The sequence below is a fragment of the Oxyura jamaicensis genome, chromosome 1 (assembly GCF_011077185.1).
Source record: "Oxyura jamaicensis isolate SHBP4307 breed ruddy duck chromosome 1, BPBGC_Ojam_1.0, whole genome shotgun sequence".
NCBI classification, from domain to species: Eukaryota; Metazoa; Chordata; class Aves; order Anseriformes; family Anatidae; genus Oxyura; species Oxyura jamaicensis.
Window position 1 is genome coordinate 95,229,705 of NC_048893.1, and position 21,688 is coordinate 95,251,392.

Consider the following 21,688-nt stretch of genomic DNA (forward strand, 5'->3'; position numbering starts at 1 on the left):
GGGGACCAAGCGTCCCCCCAGGCACCTCACAGCTGCAGCTCTACACAGGTATCTCACATGTACCAGAGCTCAGGTAATTGCAGTTGGAGCATTAAAGGCCTCACCAATTTTAGGAGGCTCCTGTCTCATTCCTATCAGGCAACACCCTGCCTCCTGTGGAGCATTACGGAATTAATGGCAAAGTCCAACCCCAAATCCCATCTGGTAATCATTCCCAGGCGCGAACACAGTGCGCACTTCCTGCTGGTGGGAGCAAACAACCTCACCCAACCCAAGGCGTGCTCCAGGCCGAGGTGTGCTGGGGACACCGTAATAAAGCCCACGCTGGCCATTTGCTGCCGGAGGAGCTGCTCAAAATCGTGCATGGGCTCTGGAGGCTCCCTGCACAGCCAGTGTAACGTGGGCCTGGCTCTGCCAAAGCGCAACAAACCAGGTGGCCTGAAGGGAGCCTGGGAAGCCAACAGCAGGACACACACAAAGGGGGTGCCGATTTTGCAGCTGATAAGCACTCTGGCTTGTATCAGAAATAGTGTAGCCAGCAGGACCAGGGAGGTGATTGTTCCCCCGTACTCTGCTCTGGTGAGGCCGCACCTCGAGTACTGTGCTCAGCTTTGGGCCCCTCACTACAAGAAGGGCATCGAGGCCCTGGAGCGTGTTCAGAGAAGGGCTACGAAGCTGGCGAAGGGCCTGGAACACACGTCCTGTGAGGAGCAGCTGAGGGAGCTGGGGTTGTTCAGTCTGGGGAAAAGGAAGCTCAGGGGAGACGTTGTTGCTCTCTGCAACTACCTTCTCGCATATAACCAGTGATAGGACTGGAGAGAGCGGCCTCAAGTAGCGCCAGGGGAGGTTTAGGTTGGAAATGAGGAGACATTTCTTCTCAGAAAGAGCAGTCAGGCATTGGAACGGGTTGCCCAGTGGGGTCGTGGCGTCACTGTCCCTGAGGGTGTCCAAGGAAAAAGGTTGGACGTGGTGCTTAGGGACACGGTTTAGTGGGTGACATTGGTGGTAGGGGATGGTTGGACCAGATGATCTTGGAGGTCTTTTCCAGCCTTAATGATCCTAAGATTCTGTAATACAGCAAGGAGATTGAAACTCCCCAAGTTTCTCGAGCAACCGCCTTTTGCTTTCACGGGCAAAAGGGAAATCAAACTCCCCCCACACGCCAACACGGGAAGGCAGGGGGCTGCGGTTCTGTGGCACGGGCACCCCGGGGTGCCCACGGGCGGGCAGGGGGGGCACCTCTCGTGGTGCAAGCAGCGGGCACGGCTGGAGGCCGCGCCCGGGCACTGCCTGCGGGGCACGGGGCGGGCGGGCTCGGCGCCATGTCGGCCCGGCAAGGCCCAGCGGCCGCCCCCCCCCCCCACACACCCCGGGGCTCGGCGGCGGCTTTGCCGGGCCCCGCGTGCTCGGAGGCCGAGCGGCGGCGTCCGGGCCGGGCGGGAGGCTTCGGCTCCTCCCCGCTCGGGGCTCCGGGGGCCGGCCCGGCTCCGCCGCCCCCCCGCTACCTGCGGGCAGGGGCGGGCGCTGGGGAAAGTTTGTCTCCGTGGTTGGCTGCGCGGCGCGGCGCGGCCGGTTCGGGGCGGGCGGGCGGCTCCGTGCGCTCGGCAGGGCAGCGGGCGGCGAGCCGGGCGGCGGGGAGCGCGCTGCCGCCGGTCCCCGGGCCAGGGAGGCGAGCAGGACGCGTGCGGCATGGGGCAGCGCGGGGACAGGGCGCCCTGCCTCCCCCTCCTCCTCTTCCTCCTCCTGCTGCTGCTGCTCGGTGAGCGCGGGGGTGCGCGGCCGCAGGTAGCGGGGGAGGGCAGGGCCCGCGGCCCCCCTACAGCGGGTTTGTGCCCCGAACTTTGGGGCGGGGGCTCCAGGGGACCCCCCAGGGCAGGGGGGCCGGGACCCGCTGGCACAGGTGCTGGGCGCTGGCTCCTTCCCGCGGGGGCCCTACACCGAGGGGTGGGCGATGGCTGGCTGGCTGGTTGGTGTTATTAATTTTTAATCACCGCGTTAACATTTTGGGGTTTGGGGGTCCCAGTGGGGTTGCTGAAGCGGCGGTGAGCTGAGGCGGGCAGGTGAGGTGGGAGCCAGCCTCCCCAGTTCTGGGGGCAAGGGGCGAGCCTCCAAGCGGGTGCCCCCAGCCCCGCCCGGCACCGCCTGCCTTCCGACAAAACGCTGTTTGCCGACTCGGTCTGCGCTTGTACTTTTGACACGGCAATGACTAATTCCTTGTTCGAACTCTGCCAGGGCGCCTTCCTCACCGCTTGGCTTCCCGGTCGTCCCTAGCCAGGTCTGCAGGGCTGGGAATTGGGCCTCCCAAACCCGGGCTCGCACCCGTCCCGGTCCTGAGGCGGTCAGGCTGGGCGATGCCCACACGGGAGTCAAGAGGTGCCCGCTCTGCCTTCCCCTGCTTGCAGCCGAGGCTGGCTGCCTCGTTTCTCTTCGAGGGTAGGCGCTGTGCCAGCTGGGGAAACGGCGGAGAACTGGCGAGGGCACCCCTAGCCTTTTTGGTTAGGAAACGGAGAGGGAATAGGATTTTTCAAGAGAGTGGTTTAGTAGGACAAGCAGAAAATCAGGAGCCTCACATGAAGTACTCAGGATCGCACAGCAAAAAGTAAAGATTATTAAGGATGGTGTGCAACAGGGAAGTTTTTCTTTGTTTTTCCTCCTTAATTCCAGACAAAATAATTGTGACAACTTAAAATGTGCATGCACAGATCTCGGGCCACCGATTGCGATGTGGTTTGTCTGTATGTTCTATCATTTTTATTTTTTTTTTAATTACAGTCGTGCTGTTAAAATTGAAAGTGCTTTTGTGTGCAGGAAAAAAAAAACCCTGAACTTTTCAGAATTACTTGTCTTGTGTGTTGCGGTGTGACTATCTCCTGAAGTAACTTGTAGCTTCTCCGAGCTATTCCAAACGCTGCGAGAATGCCGTGTGAGAGGCTGGGGAGGTGCTGCTCCCCTCACTCTGGATGGGAGCAGTGTGCTTCCAGGAGCTCTTTAATAGAGGAGACGGGTCGTTGTTTCTTTCTTTTAACTAATGTGCTGCAAGTGTTGATGAATTTCTGCATAACCAAGGTGGAGGGGAAGGAGTTGAAGCGTAGAAAAGTTCATCCCTTGCGTGTACTTAGGCTCGATTGTTTCATTCAGATCTTTATGGAATAACCCAGCAAATGGCTGAAGTATCTGGCTGTGACAAATAGGAATGTTTTCTCAACCGTTCTCCTGGATCCAGTTGTGGTTATCTGTTAGTGCCGGTGTTGGTAAGGAGATGGTGGATCCTGAATTAAAGGCTTGATCTAGTCTGTCTGCTTTCCTCTGGTGTGGTTAGATCCCAAGGAGAGAGGGCAGCACGACGGAGTTTTGCACTGCCATTGCCTCTTTTATCTGTGCTTTCATTCTGCAGTCAGCCTGCCTAATCAACCTGTGAAATGCTCTGGAAACCAAAACATCCTTCCTAGGACAAGTCTTAAATACACTCAAACCCACAGGTATCTCGTGGTTACTAGGCCTCAGACGGTAGTGTCTGAGAGTAACTCTTGCAGCCTCTGGATTTTATTTTTTTCCCTGTTCTTGTTTGAGATTTAAGGTAAGGATTTCAGTGTAACGGATCAAAAGCTCATTTTTGTTTAAGTGCCATGGGACCGGAGGAGAGCAGGTGCTCACTAGATCCCAAGGGAACACCACTGATGATGGGTTTCCCAGGGGTGACCTTTCTCTTACTGTCTCTTAGACCTGGGTGACACGTGCTGCCTGCTGTGTTGCCAGCCAATGCCAGCGTGCCAGATCCCCAGAAGCCTTGTGTGCACATAAATATGGTATTTCCTACAACGTGCACCTGGAATTCCTTAGTGTTTGTTTTCCTTTTCCTCAGGAGCTACAACAGCAAGTCATTTGAATCAAGCTTTAGCTCAGGCTCTGCGTTAGAAAGCTTTTGGCAATTCGTATAAGTTATTGCGATCATGAACTTAAAGGAAAAGCACGCTTTAATCTTTTCCCGGGTTTGCACCTAAAGCGAGAGCATGAGAAAATGGGCGAGCCATAAGGTTTAGGGCGGGGAAGTGGTGCATGGTCGAGCGCCCACGCACCTTTCAAGGTGTGTTGCAGGGAATTTGCTTCCTTTCCCCTGCTGGTGTCTGCTCGCCTGCTGGCGAGCTCAGCGCTGGTGGCCTTTGCTCTCCTTCTGCTGGAAGGAGGTGGACTCGTGCCCACACTACTACTCAGAGGAGGAGCAGGCGGTGAGGCTTGCATACCTCTGCTGTAGCTTTTGAGGTGGTTAAAAAGGCTCCCAGAGGGGAACTACCAGCTAGCCCATCCTGATCTTAGCGCACTGAATGTTGGAGCTGGGTTGGTGGGGCACCGGAAGGCAGGTGTTGTTTCTGAGGAGGACGCATTTCCCATGTGGGTTTGCCATGCTGATGTATTTTCTTAGAGTGTAGGCTGTGGGAGTACGTGGAAATCAGAGGAAAAGCAGTACAGCAAGTATTTTTACCCTTGCACCCTGTGCTCTTTCAGGTTAGCAGATGATAGCTTAGTCACCTTTTTCTGGCTCTCGTGCATCTTTCGAGGTCCAGAGCTACTTTTCAGTAGCACAGGTGCTTTTTCTGAAATTTCTTCATCCCTGTTTTCCAGATTTCTCGATTGCTACGTTTCAACACTGCAACAGCTTGCTCTCTTTAGGTAGCCTCTGTTGTATTTGGCTGTAATCCCTGAACCGAGGTGTAAGCCTACCCGAGCAAGATTTGAACTAAGCAGTAGGGGTCATTTAAAAATGCAGCCACATGCTTGATTAGAGAGGATTGTAGGTTTAAATATATATATATACATAGATACACATATATGTATAAATATACACAAACAAACATTTGGGGACATCTGAGATTTCAGCTTTGATGTCTGATAAGCTGATGGGTTGATTTGGTTTTGTGCGGTGGCGGTGTGTCATTTTTTTTCCTAGTTGCCACAATCCTTTTCAAACACCTGCAAAACAGATCTGTGTGTCTGCTTGATGGAGAAATAGTTGCATATCTCAGTGAGATACTTTTAGAAAGTGAATGTTACAACTGTCTGTTTTTAGATGCCTTTCACTGATACATTTTTGTGTGAAGTCCCCAGTTTTAGGAGGAAGAGTAATAGACACGTTATCTGAAGGCGTGAAGTCGTCCTAATATGTATAGAAATCAATCACTGGAAAGTTAAATTGCAAAGAACTTGAGGAGAACGTTACTAATATGAGGTGGGTCAGGTAAGGGTTATGGTGTCTGTTAAGGCCTCTGAGGGCAGGACATTAGATGAAGTATGAAGTGAGAGTGTCTGTTTTAATGCAAAGAAAAATATCTTTTTCATGTTTTGCTTTTGACTTTTCCTGGAGATGTTACCTACAGGGCCTGGTGGTCCTCCTTTTTTAGAAGATCTGTAGCAGTAAATGACTAAGCCTGGTGTGTAGACACCTGTAAGGTAATGTTGCTTAGGGATACGGATGTTTCACTTTCTGCCCAAGAATAATCCCTCGGGCTGAGTTGGGGTTGCTCAGCCTGGAGAAGAGAAGGCTCCAGGGAGACCTTATAGTGGCCTTCCAGTACCTAAAGGGGGCCTACAGGAAAGCTGGGGAGGGACCCTCTGTCAGGGAGTGTAGTGACAGGACAAGGTAGAATGGCTTTAATAAAAAAAAGAGTAGGTTTAGATTAGATATTAGGAGGAAATTCTCCACTCAGAGGGTGGTGAGGCACTGGCACGGGCTGCCCAGAGAAGCTGTGGATGCCCCATCACTGAAGGTGCTCAAGGCCAGGTTGGGTGGAGCTTTGGGCAGCCTGGTGTGGTGGGAGGTGTCTCTGCCCATGGCAGAAATGCTGGAATTAGATGGTCTTTAAGGTCCCTTCCAACCCAAACCATCCTGTGATTCTATGAGTAAGCCATTTCCTGCACTACGCTAGTTCCTAACCCAAAGAAGGTACCCCGAAACTGAATTAAAGAAGAAAGGGAGAGACTGTCACATAAGCAGGCTTGTCTGGATGTTGATAGTTCTTTCCTTGAAGAAGGAATGAGCTTGTTTCAAGATACTGAGTTCTCCAGTTTTCTGTTTATTTTGTAAGTTGATTGTTAAGAAAATCTCAAATTGTAGCTTTCTTCCAAGGCTTGAATACCTGCTGAGAAGTGCTCTAAAATAATGAGATGAATGTTTAAAACATCTTATGCATTAGGCTTTATAGAGGGCAAAGGTATAGAAATAGATAATCAGTTTCAGACAAAATTGTGTTTGCGATAGGATGATCTGAAAAATAGCTTTTCAGATGCTAAAAGCCATGAATCTTATCTTTCTAGATCATCAGCATATCTAAAATAAGATTCAAGAACTTAACTTGAACTTAAAGAACTTAACTTGAGATACTGAGATACTTCTTTTTGCATCAGAAACTGGCTTATTCATAGACATGAGAGCTTTCAGATTTGAAAAACAGCTGATTTCATCTAACTGAAGTCTGAGACAGAAAAAAGGATGGTCTTTTTTCCCTCTGTAGTAAGAGGTTTCAGAACTGGGTTACCACTGGAAACGGTCACAAACTTTAGCCACGGCATTGTGGCTAGGCTTAAAGTGAGCTTAGAAGGTAGGACCAGTGTTGCTAAATAACTTGACTGAGTCTTCTAATGTTTAAAAGCTGTATGGGAGTGCTACTAAATGTGAATTGATGTAATCGTCCTGGGGATGGCTTGAAACTCGTGCAAGTGTTGCAGTAGGTGCTTTTCATTACGCTATTGGGTGAGGCAAATTGCAGGAAAAGCCTTATGTGACCGGGTCTGATGGAGCAGCCAGCCCAGAGAACGATTTTTTTTTTGTATGCAGCGATGGCAAAATTGTGCTGCAGAAATATGAAGAAGAGCTGAAGCAAGCTGAAATAGTGAACTGGTGATAATCTCTATGGCCAGATGGCATTTGCATGGATGCTGTAAAGGAACTGAACTGTTAGCTGAGCTATGGGAAGAATAAGTACATAAATAAGAGATCAAGTCGTGAACAGTGTTTTACTCCTTTAAAAAAGGATTTGAGGATGGTTTTTGGAATTAATTGACTTGTGAACTTCAGGAATGAGAACTAATTAAAGACTGGAGCTCACAGGCAAGCTGTCACAGCTGCTGATAGGCAGGGCTGCCAGCAATGCCTGTAGTACGTCTGCTTGCTACTTTTTGTTATGAGGGCCATCTCTTAAATTGTTTATTACTCTGCAAGACTTCATGCATTCAAGCTGAAATTTTCAGGGTTGGGTATATACCCCACGTTGACTTCCCCCCCTCCCCCCCAAAAAAAACCCAAACAAACATAAAGCTCAAATATTTCCAAGCATTACGCTTTGGGAGTTGGAAAGGCAGGAAGAAGCAGCTTTATTATTATTATTATTACTTTTTCTCACATATTCTGGCCAATTCCCCCTCCTCAGTCTCGAACAAATAATAATATTGCAGCTGCTAAGCTGAGAAGTTCTAGCACCTCAGTGCTTTAGAGCAAGGGCTGGAAATTTGGCTGGAGTTAACTTTGCATCAAGAATGTGGCTTTTGCTGTTCTTATGAAAAATGTCCAAATTTGGCCACATTATAAGACTTGGAAAAGTATCCATTTCTAAAGGCCTGTTAGGGAATTAGTCTCAGGTCCCTTGAGGAAGCACTCTTGTCATTTTTTTTTTTTTGAGGTGTCAGAGGATTACAGCTGGAATTGGGGGCGGGGAAGTGGAAGCTGTCTTTTTATTCCGGTTTCAGAATTCTGTAAATGTGTTGTGAAGGTTTTTTCTTCTTTTTCTTTCTTTTTTCTTTTTTTTTTTTTTTTTCCCCCCTTCTGCCAAGTTGGCCAGTATTGGAACAATGTGCTGCTGGTCTGCGTGGATCACTGATCATATCTGCTCGTGAGAGCCTGCTGCTTACGGCAGACAGAGTATATATCATCTGTCTTATATGTGGCTTTAAAAAAAAAATCAATGTAAACTTTATGTGTGCTTTTCAACTTCTGTTCTTTGGCTTCAGTTCTTCTCTCAGGCTTTTTCCCAGGTGTCCCCCTTTGTCCTTTACTTCATGCTGGCTGTAAACCAGTTCCTGCTGCTGCTGCTATAGTTTCTCTCAAAAAAGTAAAGAACTTAATGGTACTTTTTCTGTTTAATAGGCTTGATCCGCCTGGGCTTGCCTCTCTGCTGACTTTCCTAAAGATGTGGTTCAGCTATGCTGCCTAATTCTTGCTTCGTGATTGTGATTTGCATGCTTTCGTGCTTTTTGAGTCGCTCTTCTCTTGCCATATCAGTAGCCATTAAAAAGAAATTGGTGGAACCATTGCTGGGGCCGTGATGGTTAGCAAGAGTCTGCTTCTGACAAAAGCTAGCTCTGCTTAGGTTTGTCAGCCTTAAGAAGAATAATTGCCAATGTAAAGGACTTTGTTTCCATGCGTGTTCCACTGTTGGCTCCAACTGCAGAGATTTAGCGTTGTGTTTCAGTCTTTGATGCAATGTGGCTGTGGGGAATCTTTGAGCAGGCTGTAACAGCATTGTTCTCCTACACGCATTAAAATGATTGTTGCAAGAGAGGCATCCACAGGGACCTCTGCCAGCTTCTTATTGATGTGTTCGGTTTCATCTATTGACACACTACCCTTCATTATTACACAGTGAATCCTGTGGCAGTGGAATTTGCTATTAAATCTGCCCTGCAAAAGAGAATTGGCAGTAGCTGCTTTAAAAGCAGCGTGACCCCTGTGTTTGCAAAGAATAGCTTCTAAATATGAAACAGATGTTGAACTAACGCAGGATGCTTCCTAAATTTTCAGGGTACCAAACATAATCATGTAGAGAAAAAGTCAGAATTGACGCGATGGGTGAATAATCATTAGGTTCCAGTACTTTTTCCACAAGAATGTATGTTTAATCAGTACATGCATTTTTTTTTTTTTGTGCTTGAACGCAGCGAGTAATACTGGGGTAGAAAATAGGCAACTACTTGTTAGTGGAAACTGTTGGAATACGTGGTGAGGTGTTGGTCTTCTGTGGGAAAGGTGGTGGCATCTTCCCTTGGCTTTTACCAGAGCCACAACCTACTTTGTGCTTTCAGGGCACCGTCCGTAATGTGCACCCAGATGTTACTGCCTCCACCTTTTCCCACAAGAAGTGGTATGTTCTTCAGAAGCCCGGTGGCATCCTGTGTTTTGGGAGGTGCTGTCAGTGGATGAAGGTTGTGCCTATGTAAAGAGTCTGTGTGTTGTACGTAGAGCGTGCTTGTTTATATTCAGTTGATATGGAGATCTAAATGAATGCAGAGTAACAAGCCTATTGCATCAACCTCGTTTCCCTTTGATCTCACGGTTGGATTCTAGGCAAGGCCTGCTGTACCTTTTGGCTTAGAGAGCTTGAGAGCCTGGAGCAGGCTTCATCAGTGACAAAACAAAAAGAGTGACATCTTATCGCAGGCAAAATCACTCTGGGATCCTCTGGAGCCAGGAGGTAGCAAGGTAAGCCTGGGTCATGTGTTTCTGTCACAAAGCAGGGTTGAATGGACATTAAAGCTATTGACTGATCTCTGGATGCTGGCAACTGCATTGATAGGCACCTGTCAATAGCTGCCAAGCTGCTGACAGCCCTAGGTTTGTTAGGTTCTTTATTAAAAAAAAAAAAAAAAAGGAAATAACAGCAGTCACTTGGCACAGAACACAGAGCTGTGAATGTAAAGCTCTTCGTAAAGCTCTGCAAATAAATGTTGAAATATCCTAGCTTTCTGAGCAAAATTTTCTGCTGACCACTGGCAGGTAAATGGCATAGCTAATTTTCAGCTCCTGCAGAGCTTAAAACAAGGACTGAAGTGGGATGGGTGCAGCTGCAGGGTGTGTTGTGGTGTCTGGATTGATTTTGGTGTCCGCCTTTTGAGTCTGGAAGGGAGGCTTGAGGGGGAGGCTGCGGTACTGTGGGCAGAGTTACTGGGTGGGGGTGTCCTTCCAAAGCAGCAGGACAAAGGGGACTTCTGAGGGTCTCCTTGTTCCTGCTCATGGCCAGAGGGCACAGGGGGTGTGCCTGCTACAGAATTTGTCTTCCTGGTAAACCCATAAGGATCAAGTGAGATGAGCCAAAGCTACTTGGAAAGAAGCTATTAAGGGTCATTTAAAAGATTTTTTTGTGACCTTGGTGTGAGCAGTCAGCTTTTGGGTTGTATGCATTTGTAGAGATTTTTCTCTCCCTGCCGGAAGCTGTAGAGAGACACTTTGCTCTTCATGCTGTGTCTGGTAACTTAGAGACGGATGCGCACATCCCTGGACAAGGCATTTCCATACCCAGGCTTTGTAAGGTGGGTCCTTCCCTTGCGTTAACAATTCCTGTCTAGAACAAGAAACCAGTCCCTGCACAGGACTTTCCTGGAACAAGTATATGCCATCAGAGTAATTTGCTGGCTTCTCTTTCTTCTGTGTTTTCTTCTTGCATCACACTTCTGGTATTGGTGCATCGGGGTGGGAACTCGCTTCGCATATGCGTGCTTGGCCAAAGTCCAGCGTGAGTGCGGCTCTCATATGAGTGACAATTTGGGGTCAGAGTTGCCTTGTTGCAGTAGGATCTCGCTTGCAGTCTGAAGCAAGACTTTGGTCAAGTGCCTGTCATAAGTAAACAGACAGTCCCTGGAATTAAAGCCCTGTGACCGAGGTTTCCTCCTCAGAGGGGGCTGCTCATGTGAGACCTCCTGTGCCTGGTGCCTGGCCTGAAATGTGTTCAGAGAAGCAGTCTGCGAGGGAAATGATCAGTAATCGAGTCACAGGGTGTATGCTTTGAAGAAGAGCAGGTTGTGCGCGGGGGTGGGAACCTATCTGGAGGCTTTGGTAGGTGTAGGAGGCAGTAGCCCAAGCTGCAGGTTCTGTGAACGGCATAGTGATGAAAAGCTTTGCTACCACTTCATGATTTTTTTATTTTATTTTATAATCTTGGTCTGATGCCATAAGGTCTTTTTCGAGCTTGGTTGCATGGAGGGGAGGTAAAGGGAAAATCAGCAGCTGAGGTACTTGAGCGTGAGAGGGGACCATGGGCTACTAGAAGATGTAGCAATGAGACATGCTGGACCTCCTTTGGCCTTCTCCTTAAGACCTGTGTGTGTTAAAGGTATTGAAGGCTGCTTGTAGGTTACTATTCTTTCTTCCTACCTCCTTGCTCAGGTGTCAAACTCCCATGTTGACAGGGATAATATGGTGGACAACCTTGGCCTTGAAGCCTCGTGCTGATTGTCAGAGGACAAAGGTAACTATTATAGTACTGTGTGCCGTGAATTAGTGGTGGGGGACAGCGAGTCTCAGGGAGTTTGGTAACGTGAGGACAGCTTTCTGCTTTCACGTGCTGGCATGAACCTCGCCCAGTGGCCGGCCTGTGTTTGGGCCTGTGTAAAATGCGGTTCTGGGTGAATGTATGTCTGCTGCCCTGCGTGACACAGAGACAGGTCCTGGGTGACACGCTAGTCAGCAAGTTTTCTCCCTGACCAGCTCGGTACCCAGTTTCTGATGCAAGACAACCAGATGTGTGTTGGCTGACACCTGCACACGGAGGCTGCCGAGGGGACGTTTGCCCTGCTCTTTGTCTGAGTGGGTAAGGGAAGACCTTTGGCCTTCAAAGTTACTGAGTGCTTCTCGTTGCTATTTAACATCACCGCTTCCCTCTGCACCTCTCCGTAAATCATTGTTTTTATATGTGTTATAAATATGAAAGGCTCATAAATTGACAACTGTTTAGTGTACATACAGCCAATGAAATTTTTTAACTCGTGGTAATTAATGCCCTACCTTTAAGATGTTCCTGGAGTCCTGGGTGCACGCCACCAGATTGTGACAGAAATGACCTGATGATTGTTCTCGTCTGTTCAGCAAGAGCCCTAAATCCCTCACCAGCTGTCGCATGTACCACCTCTGTAGTAATTTGATATAAAATTTGCTCCTGAGTGTTAAATTTACCCTTATACTACTTAAAGCAGAGGTCTGCAGTACTTCTTTAGAGGCAGCAGTGTGTATAGACAAGTTGTGCTGAGCACAAGCAATTCTGCTTCGTCTGTAACGTATTCAATTGATTTAAACTTGGTTGTTTTGGACACTTTAAAGGTGTACAAAATGGAGCAAGTATGGCTACCTGTGCTTTTGTTCTGCATCCTTTATTGCACCCTTTGGAGGTGCTGGTTCCTACATTCGGGGTAGTTTGGATGGGTGGTGGGAGCTTGAAGCAGGAGCCTGAGGGCGTCTCCTAGCTAGCATGTCTGTGCAGAGGTTGTTCTCCTTTCTGTTGGAAAAGATGGCATGCCTGCCTTGTATCGGAATCGATAAAGGGCAGTGAATGCCCACTGAGAAACTCGAACAGAACTCACTTAGTGAGAGTTGTGCTTATCTGGCAATGTGTACTGTTGGTGTTTTCAGGAGAATGGAATCTCTCCCTTGCCCTCTTTCAGAACATCTATTTCTGTACATGAAGTCATCTTTTGCCTGCCTTTTCTTTCCTCCATTCAAATCTATTATTTCTGCCTAAGCAGTCTTCTCAGCAGCATCAGAAGCATGAACGCCAGCAAGGATTTTGTCAGGTCATCTTGGGTACTTTGCTCTGCGGGAGGATCGCAATGGGTAGAAGCACTGGAGTGTATACTTGTGACGGGGACAGCCACCGAGGCCGGGGGACTTTGCAGAGCTCGTTGACGGAGGATGATAGCAAATGTAGAACTGTGCTTGTGAAATTGTACGGAAGGTCCTCACTGTGTCCGTATCGGAACGGGGACTGGTGTGCCATCCCTTCCAGCTGTGTCAGCTGGTCTAATGAAGGGTTTCTAAAGAACATTGCCTTACATTGCTGTGGTTACATAAATACTGCTACTAGATTATACAGTTACTCTGTGACTCGAAGTTATATTTCTGATTATGATTTCTGCCACATGCATGCTGAATTATGCATTGCACGGAAGCTGTCACAAGTTTCAAGTAATAATAAAAGTGGAGTTTAAAACCAAGTAAGCTCTAAAAATTAAGTAGTTGGCAGAATGCTCTTTGAATTTATGGTGCTAGTCACATAGAAGCTCTAGTGTCCATTTCTGGATTTTTTTTCCCCCATGCTTAGCATATTTTAATTCTCAGTTTGCTCAAGTTTTTAATTTTTTATTTTCAGTATGTTGAGATAGTAGCTAATTGGAATCAATTAGTGTTTTCTTTCCTCTGTCCTTTCAGATTTCTGGCATTTAAGGAGGAAATGGGGACAAATATTTAACTGAGTGACATCCAGCCTTAGCAGAAGCTTGTGAAGTTAGGCTGAGGAAGTCTGTACCGTGCTTCTCCCCCTTTACAGGCAGAAATTAAAGAGCATCAAGTTAAACTTTTCCTGCAGGAAGTTTCCCATAAATACAGCCCTGACCCATGGCATTAGTCTGTCTTTGATATCTGCAATGCCTGCACTTCAACAATATTCAGCTGTTGCGTATTTCCACAAACATACATAAATGATGAAACAGCCCGCAATAACGATGCTGTTTTTGTTACTGGCTTCCAGTATTGGCATTCAGGGATGGAGCTTTCACCTCCGCTATTGTTTCAGGCTCTCTGCAGATGATTTAGAGCATTGGCTTACAATAGATCTGTTTTGGGTGGATTTCAGTCCCAAGTTCAGGCTGAAACCTGTGTAAATGTGTCTTCCACGTAGAAAATAGGGTTCTGATTACAATCTCAGTTGAGTTCTGCTTACAAGATGATTTTTTTCAGTGATAATCGGTTGCCTGCCCATGCCTGTGACTTTTCCCTAGCAGTCAACTACGTACAAACCCTTTCTTAAAGAGCTTATCAGCTAGGAATAAGAAGTGTTTTTGATGATTTACAGCACCATGCCCAAGAGCTTTCTTTTTTCCAGAGATTTTGTAATGTGAATAATGTGATGTGAGTACAGCTTTATTAGAATTGTAAACTCCCATAATGATCAGAAGGGAAGAATACATCTGCCAGGCGGATTAATGAAGATGGTTCTTTTCATCAGTACAGAGATTTTTTGTTCAATAGAATCTCACAGAATTCTGGGAGATCTTGGTGATTGTGCTAAGCAACTATAGATGATGGATAGGAAGTGAATTTCCTGCATTGACCTGCTAAAAGATGAAAGTACGGTAGTGTGAACAGGGCAGGCAGAAAATACAAATACCTTAAAGCTACCCAGGGAACATAATTATGAAAGTGTTAAACTGATTTTTTTTTTAAACGCCTATTCTCTTCAGCAACGTGGATCTCCTTTTATGATAAAAGCAGAGTGCTGCTTTTCAACCTGGGGATGAACTGGGCGTCTGTTCTGTACTTTCTGTTAAGACTTTGTAGCTATCCCTTGTCCGAGGCTTGCTTATGCCTTGTGAAAGGGACAAAGATCTTGAAATAATCTGTGTTTTGTCTGAGGAAAGGCAAAAGTTGAACCAGTAGCGTGCTTTGTACCCCACATTTTGACTCCTGGTAGGGCTTAGGCTATAAAACTGCAAACAGGGGAAGCGTTTGTAGGCTGCTCTTGCGTTGCATTATGGCCAGCGCTCTTCCGCCTGGATTCTCTGAAACATCTTAATTTGATGTTGTGTGTTTTAACTGGCTGGAGCTCCTGGGAAATGCTCTTCAGATCGTTAATCTCTAAAAACCTGTTCTTATTTCTGAAAAATTTAGTGGGGAGGCAGGGAGTGAGGTGAGGCGGAAGTCGCGCGGTTAACTGGAGCTCTCTAAGTGCTGCTGTGCAGCTCTCCGCTAGCAGCAGGAGCGCCTGCTAGGAACTTTGCTGGTTTCCTACAACAGTAATAATTCTGGTTGCTGTCTAATAATAAACAAAATTTGTTACAGGGTAGTGCTGTTAACATGATCTACGGCTGCCACGCCAGCGAGAAAGCTAAAAGCAGTTCATTTTGGGATGCTTTAAACTCAAGTGAGCAGGGTGTGGAAATAGTGCTTTGACACTTTAAAGTACAAATTACAAACAGCGTAGTGATTAAGAGAGAAATACTTCAGGTGTATTTACATAGATGCCAGTCTTTGTTATGGTCTTTTTAAATTGTTGACTTGTTGACGCTGGACCCGGCATAGCTGCAGAGCTGGGAGGAGGAGGATCCTTTGTTTCAAACCATACGTTGAGAAATCTGGCTGCATTAACACTTGGAAAGAGACACAGGATGTGTGAAGGCGTAGCTCCTTTTCTTTTGCCCGCTGGGGCTTAGATGCAACACTTTGACTTTCTCAAGTGATGCTATCCTTTTGAACGCTATCATGAGGTATGAGAGCAAGGGGAATTTCCTGGTATTGCACAGCGTTCAAGTGCCTTTCTTGCTTATCCCTTCTTTGCTAATGTTTGTGAGAACAGGCAGATTGCTTGCAGCCTAAGTGACAAAAAACACCTCTTGGGTATAGGTTGGTGTTGTACAGCTGCAGTTCACATTTCTGTTTTTCTTCCTGTTTTCTTCTGTATGGGTTGGTGTTCTGCGTTTGCATCCTGAAAGATACGTCAGTTCGTATCGTCCTTGGTGCTCAGGCTGGGTGAACAGTTTGCCTTGACCTCACGTGGCTTCCAGGACATGTTCTGAAAAAGGATCGGGACTTGCTCTGCCCATTGGGCAGCGGTGTTTCATGATCCCACTTCCTGGGCTTAATCAAAAGGTACTTCTGGGGAATGTTAGCCCTCCCTGTGTGTCGAGTACGTCTCTATTACCAGAGTGCCACTGGGGAGCCAGAGGGGCAGTTCAGAGAGATGAACGTTAGCTAAAATCCCAAAGATACTTAAAAGATGCTACTGAGAATCTTTTCTCACTGTTTAAAAGCGTGGGCTGCTAATTCTAGTGTTTGTGGACAAGTCTGCAGCTTTCCTGGTGAATTTTAACACCCTTGAATTTCTAAATGGATGTTGTACTTTCCACTTTCTGTTTGTGTGCTGCTCTATATTGTATGCTGTTAGACAGCTGCTGTGCTTGCACCAGACATCATTTCTTTTCAGTCAGTGTTAAAATTACTCCTTTGTGTTAATACAGTGGCTGGTGTAAGACTTCTGAGACTTAGACCGCAATGTGCTGCTGCTGATGCAATGGTTATTTGGAACGTGCAACGTTGTGTTTAGTTCTTATGCCCTATACATGCACTGGCTCAGGAGCCTGAAATGCCTGGCATGCCCTCTGTTGGGGCAAAGTGTGGCTGTGGAGTCTTTTGTTCTGCTGTAAAAGGCACTCCGGGTCATACCTGTTCTTCCCAGTGCAGCAAATGTGAGGATGCCCAGGGTGAGTGCAATCTGCTGTCTGTTGCCGTGTAAGCTGATTATAAGTGTTAGTTACTGAATATTTCCAGGACATCCAAGTTTCACCCAAATATTAAGAGCTACTTCGTATGTATGTAGGTTGTCTTATTAAGTAGTGTAACCCTAGAACAGCCCTGCAAGGAGACTGGAGCAGAAAAGAAACAAGCAATTTCCCTCTGGGCTTCTCTCAAAAACTGTATTTTCTTCCTCCTGCTGCTTTAACATTGTGCTGGTTCTCTGCCCTTTCTCTCCTGTGTCATGCCCCAAAGGGTTCCCTCTCTCTTCATTTTCAGACTTACTTGAAAATGCTGTGTTTGTTCTTTCTTTTTCTTGCCTTCCTTCTCACTCCTGGGTGTAGCAGAACCACCAGCCTGGCTGCCACTGAGGAGCAAGCAGTGGAAAAAGGCACTTCCTCCAATCCTCCAACTTCTAGAAGCCGGAGAGAGAGGAGGGTGACCACAAACGTCCATTCAGCCTCGTATCTTGCCTCTGACAGTGGCCAAGACTGGATGCCTAGGGAAGAGTGAACCCATCCTCCCTATTGCCATCCTCTTGTGACCATCTCTAGCTTGGAGACCGTCTAAGTTAGAGGCGATATCCATCCTCGCATTTTTCAGCCTCAGATTTTTCCTCCAAAAGTCTGCTGACTCACCGGCATTGCATTTGACCTCTTGAAGTTTCATTTTCTGAAGCGTGCTGGGTGAGGGTGCATATCAGCTGCTCTTTGTGTGTTAACTTTCCCCTTCCCTTTTTATCACCTGCGATGTTGACCTTTCCTGTACGCAGCACGGCAGCGACAGCAGCAAAGTAAATACTTGTGAGATAAATTTCTGAAAAGTAGGAATAACAGGAAGCGTATTAAGATGTGTATTTAGGCGTGCTTATCTGAAAATTAGTGGCTCGTGGCTGAATGCCAACTGCTAAGACTTGAAGAAACAATATTTTGTGATGCAGTCTTTCATTATGTGGCTGCATGTGGATTTTCTCAAATGTCTAATGGTATAAAATTGTCCCTAAGCTTAAACGTGTGTGACATTCTGTAGTGGTATGTGCTACCGTGTATACAAGGGAGGCTATTCAGCACTGATTGCAGAGGAAAGAGTAGATACTATTGCAAATGCTGCAAGTTAGTCGAAAAAATAGCAGTGAAAACTTGCAGGCCTATAATCTAAAGCGAGAAAAGACTTCCAGTGTGTAATAGGGAACAAGGGACAACTGCTTGATTTCTTCAGCCACGTACTGAATTGATGAACATTGTTATTCTATTCCGTTCCTGGAGATAACAAAATACCTGTGCTGAATACAGGGCAAGCTTTTCAGAGGTGAAAGGAGGTGGAGAGCTTGAGGCTGTGAGCTTGGAAACGTTATGAAGAGACTTAGAAGGCTAATGTTAGGGTTAATGTTCAGGGTTTTTTGAAAATTGAGCCTTTAGATTTCTTGAACTAGCTAACTTTGATTATCACATTGGAGCTTCCCCCCCCCCCCCCCCCTTTTTTTTTTTTTTTTTTTTTTTTTTTCCTAGAAGGGGCAAATACAAAGAGGTTGCTTCTCTCCAGGAGCAAATGGGAGCAGAGTTGTAGCAGGAGCGAGCCTTGCACAGGGTGATTCATTTCTTCACAGGTTTCCGAATCCCTCATGCGCTGCCCGCATGCCCGTACCTGCCCAGCCATTCCAGCAAGTCTCCTCTCTTTGTCCAGCCTGGTTAGGATAAACAGCTGCCTCATGCAATGCCATTTCCTATCACATGTGAGAACAGCTTTCCAGAGGTAGAGTTCAGGCAAAAGACAGCTAATTACACAGCTACTTTGCCTTCAAGCTCTGGGAGGCAGTGAATGCCGGCAAATTTTCAACTCCTGCACACTTTTTTGGAAACTATGGCCTTGGAAATTGTAGAGCATGGATAAGAGTACTGCAGAGGATGGGTGGATTCCATATCCCAGACACGTGTTGATGGCTTTGCTCACATTTGTGATTCTGGGAAGAGTTCCCATCTCCACATTCAAGTTCTCAAAAGTGAAATGTGAGCAGTACCCTTTAGAAGGAGCCCGCAGGCAGCATCCTTGTTACCATTTTACATGGGGTAAGGACTGAATGGCTGAGGTGAATCTCCTCACAGCACACCTTCTGTGCTTTGGTTGCCCTTTTGGCCTATGTCACCAAACCCAGAGTGGTGCAAACCCCAAGCAGATGTGTAACGTGGTTCTTGGGGCCTCAGCACCAAGCTTCTACAGCCTTTTCTCCTTTGGCTCCAGTCGGCTGCTGAAGCAGACAGTTGTGCTAGTCTTGTGAGTTTATAAATGATGCAGTATAAGCTTTTTTTTTGCTTTTTAGTTATTGAGGGAAATAGAGGATTGTGTGTTCCATCTCCTGGTCTAAATACCTTATTCTCAGTTTTCAGGGGAATTAATGCAAGCAACCTGATAGATTTGGATGTTGTTTGTGAAGGCTTTTCCCGTGTCTCTGGAACTGTATATGTTGGTATTTAAGAATCTCTTTCAAATAATGAAGAGTGCTGTGGCGTGTCTCTGAAAGCCAGCTGTTTTGCAGACCCATCTGGGGGTAATTTTAGTTAATGTTCTGTGTGGGGTTACACATACCCTCTTAAAGACCTTGACCTAAATCCTTGTGTGTCTTCTGTGTGTTGTTTATGCCCCTGGCCTCTTGTATATTTCTTATCTAGACCCCTTCCTTTCTCTTGCCCCCTTCTAGACCCCTTGCAGTCTTGTACTTTGCAAGATGGAGGCAATACCGTAATGAGAAATGTCTCTTCCTGAGATGGGCTAACTTCATGTGCAATTTTTTAATGCTGGAGACCAGGCTAGCTGCCTTTTCTGGGGCGAGGGAGTTTCTCATAGTCCCATAGCAAATAATAAAAGCTCAGCTGCAACAAGTACTGTAAATACCTTGCACTCCTGTTCTCACAGAATTAGTTATGCAAATCTTATATTAAAGAAGGAAGAGCCCTGGTGTGTCTTAAATCATACTCCGGATGTGTACGCATGCGTACGATTCCCCTTGTCTAGGAGGAAAATATCTGTGCTCCTAACGTGCAGGCTCCGTAGAGATTAGCATACTAAACAGTAGTGCTCTGCATGACCTGAAATTGGCTTTCGAGTGCTAATTGGATCTAGGAGTTGAGAGGAGGGGCTGGAAAACATTGCCCTCTGTTTTTTCCAGGTTACAGCCAAGAGCATAGATGCGGTGGTGGGGCAGGTGACTGCGTGAAGGCCTCAGGGCCTCCCGAGCTGTGGGGGCACCAGCAGTCAGAGCTGTCTCCTATGCGTTTGCTCCTGTCTTCTTTGCCTACTTCAACAGATCTTCCTGTCTTCATCTTTATGTGAAGAAACAGTGTGCTGCAGCGAAATGGGTGCTAAGCTTGAGAACAGGAGTGCCTGATCTATTTCCAATGGCTCCTGTTGTACCACAAGAGCGCGATCTCCTCGGTTGGTCTGTCCAGGTGTATCTTCTGCAGCAAGGCAGCTGGCCCATTCGGTGTGCGTCTGTTGCTGGCACTTTTAATGTGGGCTCTTGCTTGGAGGTTATTTATGTTGAAGACGGACCGTTAGGTAATTAAATTACAGATGAAGAGGATTACTCAGACACTGAGATCTGTCCCTCCGCTGGCTCCTGTGGCTGCAAATCAGCTGTCAAGCGTGGAGCCAAGGCAGGCTGGTGCCTTTGCCGCAGTGGCCAGCAGTTCATGCAGCCCTGCTGCCCAGTCACCCCCTCAAATCTCTCACAACAGCAGATGCAAAGAGAGCGAAGCTGCCCTTGGGGATCCCAAAGCAACCGGAGACTCCAGGAGCCTGACGTGGTGTTGAGGTGTTCGGTGTTGTGGCGGCTGTCTCCTGTAGCCAGGCCTGGCTCTGGATTTGCTGAGGTCTGCGTGATGGCTCCTCTCATCCCATGGAATGCTTGCTGGGGAATTAGCTCTGCGTACTGAGGTGTGAAGTGATCCTCGGCAAGGAGTTCTGGGGAAATCGTGGGTAAGATTAGTGTCCGGATTATGAGAGAGTGTGTGTGTGGCTCCTTAATCTCCTCTGCCAATCCCCTTTAGACTTCACTTGGCATTACTTTGGGACTCTAGAATAGGTGAAGTGCAGGGTTGAATTGAAGTGGACTAAGAGTGCCAAATTTGAGCAGGTAAAACAGACAAACTGCTAATCTGTGGTAGTGTTTTATTCTTAATAGAAGTGAAAGGTAGAAGGCTTCATACTGAATACAGCATTTCCTATATCTGAAAGCATTTTGACTGCTTTTGTGTATTACCTAACATTAAAGATAACTTTGAAAACAAATGATCACTTTATGCTGATAAAAATCAATACCTGCTGCTCTGGGGGGGGAAAAAAAAAGGAGTGATAATCATGGAAATTATTTTGGGGAGAGGGGGAAGGTGGGAGTGTTTTATGGTCTCGGTTTTAAAATTAATATTTTGTGAAATTATAGATTTATGAAGCACGTGGATATTGCTGTATGTGCATCTCTTAAAAAGCCTTCTGACAAAAATACTTCTTCTTAGCTTTAAAGCTTTCCCATCACTGCTAGGTGCTATGCTCAGTTTAAAATCATGCTACTTGAAAAATTTATTAGGTTCTACAGTTTAACACGATCTTGCCTTGGATTTCAACTTTTTTTTTGGGTCTTGTTTTGGATTTTCACACTGTGATTTTACTTAATGCAGATTTAGGAATGATCTATTCTAGTCTAATTGTTTTCTCAAGTTAAATCCAAAGAAGGATTCAATGCTAGAGGTGTGCTGCATTCCACACAGAGCAAAGAAAATGGCTGGTCTCTGCCCGGAGGAAATTACAGTGTAGAGCAAATGGATTTGGGCTGCTCTGCTCAGTTCCAACTGCTCTGGGAAAGATCTGAGATAACAGATAAGTGCAAGTTAATGATGTTGCAGAACAGCACTGACTTTAATTCTGTATATTCCAGTTTGAGGACTTTTTAAATTTTGGTACATGTATGTTTTCCTCTTGAGTTGGGATTAATATTACGTGTTTTTTTTTTTTTTTTTTTTTTTTTTTCCTGTGAACTTTCTCCTTACAAAAAAAAAAAAAGTGGAGATATTTTTAAAATGGCATTTCTGCAAATTGTTGCAGCCCCACTTCCAACTGTGCCAACTCTTCAGCTTTGAGTCGTGGGCTTTACTGCTTTGTCAACTTCTTTTCTTAAAATGTGACATGTTGAACCTCTCCTCTTGCAATACAAATTGCTTTTGAGGCAGAACAAAAGAAAATCGCCTGTCTGTTGAGGCAGTCTAAATGTCAGTTTTAGAGTCCCTGGACTTTCTGGATGTCACCAGGTAACCTAAACGGGGTGCTCACAGAGCAGGGTAAAAATGAAGTTCTGGGAGAGTATTTGGAGGAAAGGAAATTAAGATCATTAACGGGGCAGGTCTTTCAGGTAGGAGCCAGGAAGAAGCAGCATGTTGGCTC

At 46.5% G+C, this 21,688-nt stretch overlaps 1 protein-coding gene across 1 annotated transcript in view; it reads left to right on the forward strand.

Moving 5' to 3' along the window:
* Positions 1–1,542: 1,542 nt before the first annotated feature.
* Positions 1,543–21,688, forward strand: part of PTGFRN (prostaglandin F2 receptor inhibitor) — a 65,527-nt gene continuing 45,381 nt past the window's right edge. Inside the window, exon 1 of the mRNA XM_035315268.1 lies at positions 1,543–1,759. Coding sequence (XP_035171159.1) covers positions 1,690–1,759 — 70 coding nt within the window. The 5' untranslated portion in view covers positions 1,543–1,689. The remainder of the gene's footprint in view (positions 1,760–21,688) is intronic.